The 7500-nt window shown below is 43.4% G+C and overlaps 1 protein-coding gene across 1 annotated transcript in view; it reads right to left on the bottom strand.

Annotated features, from left to right (window-relative positions):
* The window catches only part of LOC114568474 (BCL2/adenovirus E1B 19 kDa protein-interacting protein 2), a 16003-nt gene that overhangs the window by 2031 nt on the left and 6472 nt on the right, over positions 1 to 7500 (bottom strand). Inside the window, exons 8-10 of the mRNA XM_028598087.1 lie at positions 4928 to 5030; positions 2690 to 2821; positions 2234 to 2320 (exon numbers count right to left, since the gene is read on the bottom strand). Coding sequence (XP_028453888.1) covers positions 2234 to 2320; positions 2690 to 2821; positions 4928 to 5030 — 322 coding nt within the window. The remainder of the gene's footprint in view (positions 1 to 2233; positions 2321 to 2689; positions 2822 to 4927; positions 5031 to 7500) is intronic.

Raw genomic sequence — 7500 nt, 5'->3', positions numbered from 1 at the left:
AGTCAGTCAGTCAGTCAGTCAGTTTGTTAGTTAGTTAGTTAGGTACTTAGTTAGTCAGTTAGTTACTTACTTACTTACTTACTTTGTTAGTTAGTTAGTTAGTTAGTTAGTTAGTCAGTCAGTTAGTTAGTTAGTCAGTTAGTCAGTCAGTCAGTCAGTCAGTTTGTTAGTTAGTTAGTCAGTTAGTCAGTTAGTTATTTGGTTAGTTAGTTAGTTAGTTAGTTAGTCAGTTAGTCAGTCAGTCAGTTAGTTACTTAGTTAGACAGTTAGTTAGTTAGTTAGTTAGTTAGTTAGTTAGTTAGTTACTTACTTACTTACTTAGTTAGTTAGTCAGTTAGTTAGTTAGTTAGTCAGTCTCTTGTTTCTTCGTCACTAGCCGAAACGAGCTGGCTAACCGCAACCGTTAGCATGCTAGCGTTAGCATGCTAGCATGCTACCTCGTTGCAAAGCACCGCTACAACACACACTAGTTCACCATAATCTACCAAAAGAACTACTTCCATGTGCTCCCTGGTTTAGAAGAAGTCTCCCAGCTGATCCTGCCTTGGAACTGACTAAAGTCGGAGAAACAGCCTTTCTTTTACTGTCTATGGAGCTAGCTGACATTAGCTACGACCTGAGCTACTGAGCATGTGCGAGTGCAATCAAAGATAGTACAGAAGAAGAAGAAGAAGAAAAGAGGTCTCACTCTGTAGATAAAACAGAGACCTGAACACAGGGTGAAAAGCGGAGCTGTAGCAGTGTGAGGTACAACAAAGATATGGTGTTGAAAAATTAAACCATGTAAACCTATTCTGGTACAACCTTAAAATACAATTAAAGCTGCGAGCAGCGATGGACGGGCCCTCGCGCATCTACGCGCGTCAGGGTTACAGGCGGACGCCGCTCCTTCACCAATGAAAAGGGAACTCCCCGCCGAGTTCAACGATACCTCACACAAGACTCTACGTCATACGGTTCATTAGCTGTGAAAGGGGGCGTGGCTAGAGCATAGGGGGCGGGTCCAACCACCACCAATTAAAAATGAAGCCTCTGCTGAGATGAATGATACCTCACACAAGACTCTACCTTAAATGGGTCAGCATGTATGGAAGGGGGCGTGGCTTAAACATAGGGGGCGGGCCAAACCATCACCAATGAAGAAGGAAGTCTCTGCTGAGTTCAATGATACCTCACACAAGTGTTTACATCAATCGGGCCATTAGTAATAAAAGGGGCGTGGCATGAACATAGGGGGCGGGCCAAACAATCACCAATGAAGAAGGAAGTCTCTGCTGAGTTCAATGATACCTCACACAAGGGTATACCTTAAACGGTTGAAATGTTATGAAAGGGGGCGTGGCCTGAGTAAGTGAGCGTGGCCATATTATAGGGGGCAGCTCAGTATCACACGTAGACAAATCGGATGATGTTTGTCATATAAGGCACATTTCATGTTGCCAGCGGGGGGCGCTATGACCAAAAGTCAATTTTGGCCTGTATGTGTCCTCAGGCCTGGACCCTTGTCCATCGTGAGAAATTTCGGGCATATACGACAACGTACACTCAAGTTACAACAACTTCTTTGTTCATCGCCAAACACTCAAAATGGCCGCCCCGCCACGGCCACGCCCTATGACGAAAAGTTTTTCTTTTAACAACTTTTCATCTTTAACGTCTTAAGATGGCACAGACCGAGTTTGAAGTTGATCGGATGAAATCTCTAGGAGGAGTTCGTTAAAGTACGACATGTGGAAATGGCCAAAATCGCACTAATTTCGAACATTTAATTAAAAAGGGCAGACTTCCTATTGGGTTTAGGGTATGGCTCTAATGAAGTTTCTTGTACATCTTGACATGTTACATATGTGTACCAAGTTTCGTGAGTCTACGTTAAACGCACTGCAGGGGCTCAATTTTCTTAACTTTCTAGGGGGCGCTAGCGAGCCATTTTTGTGCGCCTATTCCCGAAACACTTAAAATACGTACATTTTCACCAGACTTGATGCGGCCGCCAAATTTGGTAAGTTTTTGAATATGTTGAGCCCCTCAAAAAGCCAATTCATTTGACGGGAAAATAATAATAATTCCTTCAGTTTCAATAGGGCCTTCGCCGCTGTCGGCGCTCGGGCCCTAATTATGAACCTGAAAATGAGCAGAATATTAGCACTTTAAGTGTTGACAGCAGACTGATTGAGGAAGAAGAGGAAAATGAGGAGGAGGAAGAGGAGGAGGAGGAAGAGGAGGAGGATACCTGATGAAGGGTTTGATGATGGTGGCGAGGGCTTTGATGTACCAGGTAGGATGGACCACGAAGAAACCTTTCAGATTCTTCCTTAACCTGCAGACACACACACACACACACACACATATGTATACACACACACACACACACACACACATGTATACACACACACAGAGACACACACAGACACACACACACACACACAGACACACAGGAAACAGGAAGTGAGACAGAAAGAAGTCTAGACGCGGCCAGACATTTGCGTCCTCCCCTTACTGAGTGTGTGTCTGTCTGTGTGTGTGTGTGTGTGTTTGTGTGTGTGTGTGTGTGTGTGTGTGTGTGTGTGTGTGTGTATCTGTCTGTGTGTGTGTGTGTGTGTGTATATAGATATATATATATATATAGATATATATATATAGATATGTATATATGTGTAATATTTAAGCCCTAATCCCCTGAGTTTACCTTCGGTCGATGGTGGTGTAACATTCTCGCAGCCAGCTGATTCCCGGCAGTTTGTTTTTCTGGCCGCCGGCACAAAAATAAACTATCACGTAGTTTTCTGCAACCATCAGATCCAGAGTTCCCACCACATACCTGAGAGCACAACCAGTTAGCTTAGCAACAAGTTAGCTTAGCAACACGTTGGCTTAGTAACACGTTAGCTTTATTTGGATATAGCATCATCCAGGATGTAGATAACTCACCCCACAAGATAATGTGTTAAATAAACAAAAAAAGCATTAAAACTTTGAAAATGTTAGCTTAGGAACACGTTAGTCTAACAACACGTTAGCCTAACAACACAATAGCCTAACAATACGATAGCCTAACAACACGATAGCCGAATAATACGATACCCTAACAATGCGATAACCTAACAACACAATAGCCTAACAATACATTAGCCTAACAACACGTTAACCTAACAACACGTTAGCTTACCAACACGTTAGCCAAACAATACATTAGCCTAACAACGCGATAGCTTAACTCGGCTATAGCATCATAGTTAAGCTCATGTGTTGCTAAACTAACGTGTTGTTAAGCTAACATGTTGTAAAGCTCACATGTTGACGTATTGTTAAGCTAAGGTGTTGCTAAGCTAAGGTGTTGTTAGGCTAATGTGTTGCAAAAAAACGTAAAAATTGAAATTGAAATTGCATCGTGACTAAACTTTGACACAAAGCAGTCTGTAATTCACTCAACATCCTCTGATCTTACCTAGTCAAAATAATGCATAGTTTATGCTTTTTATTAACTCATGTATTACATTTAATGTCATTTACATTTAGCTCATTGATCACTAATCAAAAAAGGGTTGAAAACTTTTAGAAAAAGTAAGCCATAACATAGCTTGTCCTGCAAGATCACGTAGGTCAGAGGTGTCAAACTCAATTTCCCAGAGGGCCACACTGTAAACTAAGAATCACATCAAGGGCTAAAATAAACTCGAAAAAGTTCATGAAAAAAGCCACGAAAAGCCCACGTAAAAGTTGGGAAAGGCCACCCAAAAAAAGCCACAGAAACTCCAGAAAAATTCTAAAAATGTGATGATAAAAGCCCCCAAAAACGCCATGTAACAGTCAGAAAAAGTGTGTGACAGAGTGAGGTAGTTTTTGATAGTTTGTTGATTAGTTGAGACTGTGTTCGTACCTCCAGACGTGTTTAGTTTATTCACATGCTTTTATTTCATCTAAAAAGTCAAGGATCGTTTACAGGATTATTGCGTGTCTCATATAGCCTTCTCACTCACAGCTCGGTCCACATAAAGCCCCAAATGAGTAACTTAGCCATCAAAGAAAAAATGTCAAAAAAAGCAACATAAACATCGGAAAAACGTCAGAAAAAATGGGACAAACTTCAGAAAAATCAACAGAACATTGAAAAAGCTACAAAAACTAGGCGGGCCAACTTTTATTGTGAACCTAAATTGATATACGGGCCGGATCTAAATCTACGAGGGGCTGGATTTGGCCCACGGGCCTCGAGTTTGACAGGTGATGTAGGTAGTCCTGCGAGATAACATAGGTAGTCCTACGAGATATTTAGTTAATCCTTCGAGATAACGTAGGTAGTTCTTCGAGATAACGTAGGTAGTCCTACGAGATACTTAGTCCTTCGAGATAACGTAGGTGGTCCTGCGAGATAATGTAGTTAGTCCTACGAGATAACGTAGGTAGTCCTACAAAATGAGTTAATCCTTCGAGATAATGTAGGTAGTCCCATGAGATACTTAATTAATCCTTCGAGATAACGTAGGTAGTCCTTCAAGATAATGTAGGTAGTCCTACGAGATACTTAGTCCTTTGAGATAACGTAGGTAGTTCTACGAGATACTTAGTTAGTCCTTCGAGATAACATAGGTAGTCCTGCGAGATAACGTTGCTAGTCCTACGAGATAATGTAGGTAGTCCTACAAAATGAGTTAGTCCTTCGAGATAACGTAGGTAGTCCCACGAGATACTTAGTTAATCCTTCGAGATAACGTAGGTAGTCCTACGAGATACTTAGTTAGTCCTTCGAGATAACATAGGTAGCCCACGAGATAACGTAGCTAGTCCTACGAGATAACGTAGGTAGTCCTACAAAATGAGTTAGTCCTTCGAGATAATGTAGGTAGTCCTACAAGATAACGTAGGTATTCCTGCGAGATAATGTAGGTAGTTCCCGTCAGTTAAAGGCTGATTTTGGGTGTTTTACCTGAACAGGTTGTCCATCACATACTGGTAGTTTTCCAGACTGTTCTCCGGCAGGTAACAGGAAGAAAACACGATGATGTCATTCGTGCCATCGCTGTAGTAACCTGAGTGACGAGAGAGAAGGTACGACAGGTGTTTGACTTCCTGTCCACACAAACACAGGTATTTATGGCAAAAATGTTTATATGTTTCCAAATGTTTCACAGCCCAATATCGCCAGGTATGGAGAAGGCAGAACGTAGAGGAAAATATCTGTTTTCGCTTATAACCGTCCCTCCGTGTGAACTAGTTGAGAAAGGCCAAAAAAAGCCACAAAAAGTCTAAAGAATCCATGAAAAGGCCACGTAAAAGTTGAGAAAGGCCACAAAAAAGCCACAAAAAAGCAACAGAAACTCCAGAAGGCCAATTAAAATAAAAATATGAATAAGGTGTGTTCGTACCTCCGTGACACAGAGTAAGGTGAGTTCGTACCTCCGTGAGATAGAGTAAGGTAGATGTTGATTGGTTGAGAGTGTGTTCGTACCTCTCTGTGATTGGTTGAGATGGTTGAGAGTGTGTTCGTACCTCTCTGTGATTGGTTGAGAGTGTGTTCGTACCTCAGTGAGACAGAGTAACGTGAGTTCGTACCTCAGTGAGACAGAGTAACGTGAGTTCGTACCTCAGTGAGACAGAGTAACGTGAGTTTGTACCTCAGTGACACAGAGTAACGTGAGTTCGTACCTCAGTGAGACTGAGTAACGTGAGTTTGTACCTCAGTGACACAGTAATGTGAGTTCGTACCTCAGTGAGACAGAGTAACGTGAGTTCGTACCTCAGTGACACAGAGTAACGTGAGTTCGTACCTCAGTGAGACAGAGTAACGTGAGTTCGTACCTCAATGAGACAGAGTGACGTGAGTTCGTACCTCAGTGAGACAGAGTGACGTGAGTTCGTACCTCAGTGAGACAGAGTAACGTGAGTTCGTACCTCAGTGAGACAGAGTAACGTGAGTTCGTACCTCCGTGTGATTGGTTGAGAGTGAGTTCGTACCTCCCTGTGATTGGTTGAGAGTGAGTTCGTACCTCTGTGTGATTGGTTGAGAGTGAGTTCCTACCTCCGTGTGATTGGTTGAGAGTGAGTTTGTACCTCCCTGTGATTGGTTGAGAGTGAGTTTGTACCTCCGTGTGATTGGTTGAGAGTGAGTTCGTACCTCCGTGTGATTGGTTGAGAGTGAGTTCGTACCTCCGTGTGATTGGTTGAGAGTGAGTTTGTACCTCTGTGTGATTGGTTGAGAGTGAGTTCCTACCTCCCTGTGATTGGTTGAGAGTGTGTTCCTACCTCCCTGTGATTGGTTGAGAGTGAGTTTGTACCTCCGTGTTATTGCTTGAGAGTGTGTTCGTACCTCTGTGTGATTGGTTGAGAGTGAGTTCCTACCTCCGTGTGATTGGTTGAGAGTGAGTTTGTACCTCCCTGTGATTGGTTGAGTGTGAGTTTGTACCTCCCTGTGATTGGTTGAGAGTGAGTTTGTACCTCCGTGTGATTGGTTGAGAGTGAGTTCGTACCTCCGTGTGATTGGTTGAGAGTGAGTTCGTACATCCGTGTGATTGGTTGAGAGTGAGTTTGTACCTCCGTGTGATTGGTTGAGAGTGAGTTCCTACCTCCCTGTGATTGGTTGAGTGTGAGTTCGTACCTCCGTGTGATTGGTTGAGAGTGTGTTCGTACCTTCGTGTGATTGGTTGAGAGTGTGTTCGTACCTCCGTGTGATTGGTTGAGAGTGAGTTTGTACCTCCCTGTGATTGGTTGAGTGTGAGTTCGTACCTCCCTGTGATTGGTTGAGAGTGAGTTCCTACCTCCGTGTGATTGGTTGAGAGTGAGTTTGTACCTCCCTGTGATTGGTTGAGAGTGAGTTCCTACCTCCCTGTGATTGGTTGAGAGTGAGTTCGTACCTCCCTGTGATTGGTTGAGAGTGTGTTCGTACCTTCGTGTGATTGGTTGAGAGTGAGTTCGTACCTCCGTGTGATTGGTTGAGAGTGAGTTCGTACCTCCGTGTGATTGGTTAAGAGTGTGTTCGTACCTTCGTGTGATTGGTTGAGAGTGAGTTTACCTCCCTGTGATTGGTTGAGAGTGAGTTCGTACCTTCGTGTGATTGGTTGAGAGTGAGTTCGTACCTCCCTGTGATTGGTTGAGAGTGAGTTCCTTCCTCCCTGTGATTGGTTGAGAGTGAGTTCGTACCTCCTGTGATTGGTTGAGAGTGAGTTCGTACCTCCGTGTGATTGGTTAAGAGTGTGTCTGTACCTTCGTGTGATTGGTTGAGAGTGAGTTCGTACCTCCGTGTGATTGGTTGAGAGTGAGTTCGTACCTCCGTGTGATTGGTTAAGAGTGTGTTCGTACCTTCGTGTGATTGGTTGAGAGTGAGTTCGTACCTCCCTGTGATTGGTTGAGAGTGAGTTCGTACCTTCGTGTGATTGGTTGAGAGTGAGTTCGTACCTCCCTGTGATTGGTTGAGAGTGAGTTCCTTCCTCCCTGTGATTGGTTGAGAGTGAGTTCGTACCTCCGTGTGATTGGTTGAGAGTGAGTTCGTACCTCCGTGTGATT

This window comes from Perca flavescens, chromosome 14 (genome assembly GCF_004354835.1).
Source record: "Perca flavescens isolate YP-PL-M2 chromosome 14, PFLA_1.0, whole genome shotgun sequence".
Taxonomy (NCBI): Eukaryota; Metazoa; Chordata; class Actinopteri; order Perciformes; family Percidae; genus Perca; species Perca flavescens.
The sequence above is the reverse complement of the archived record's forward strand: the minus strand, read 5'-3'. Positions and strand labels throughout refer to the sequence as shown.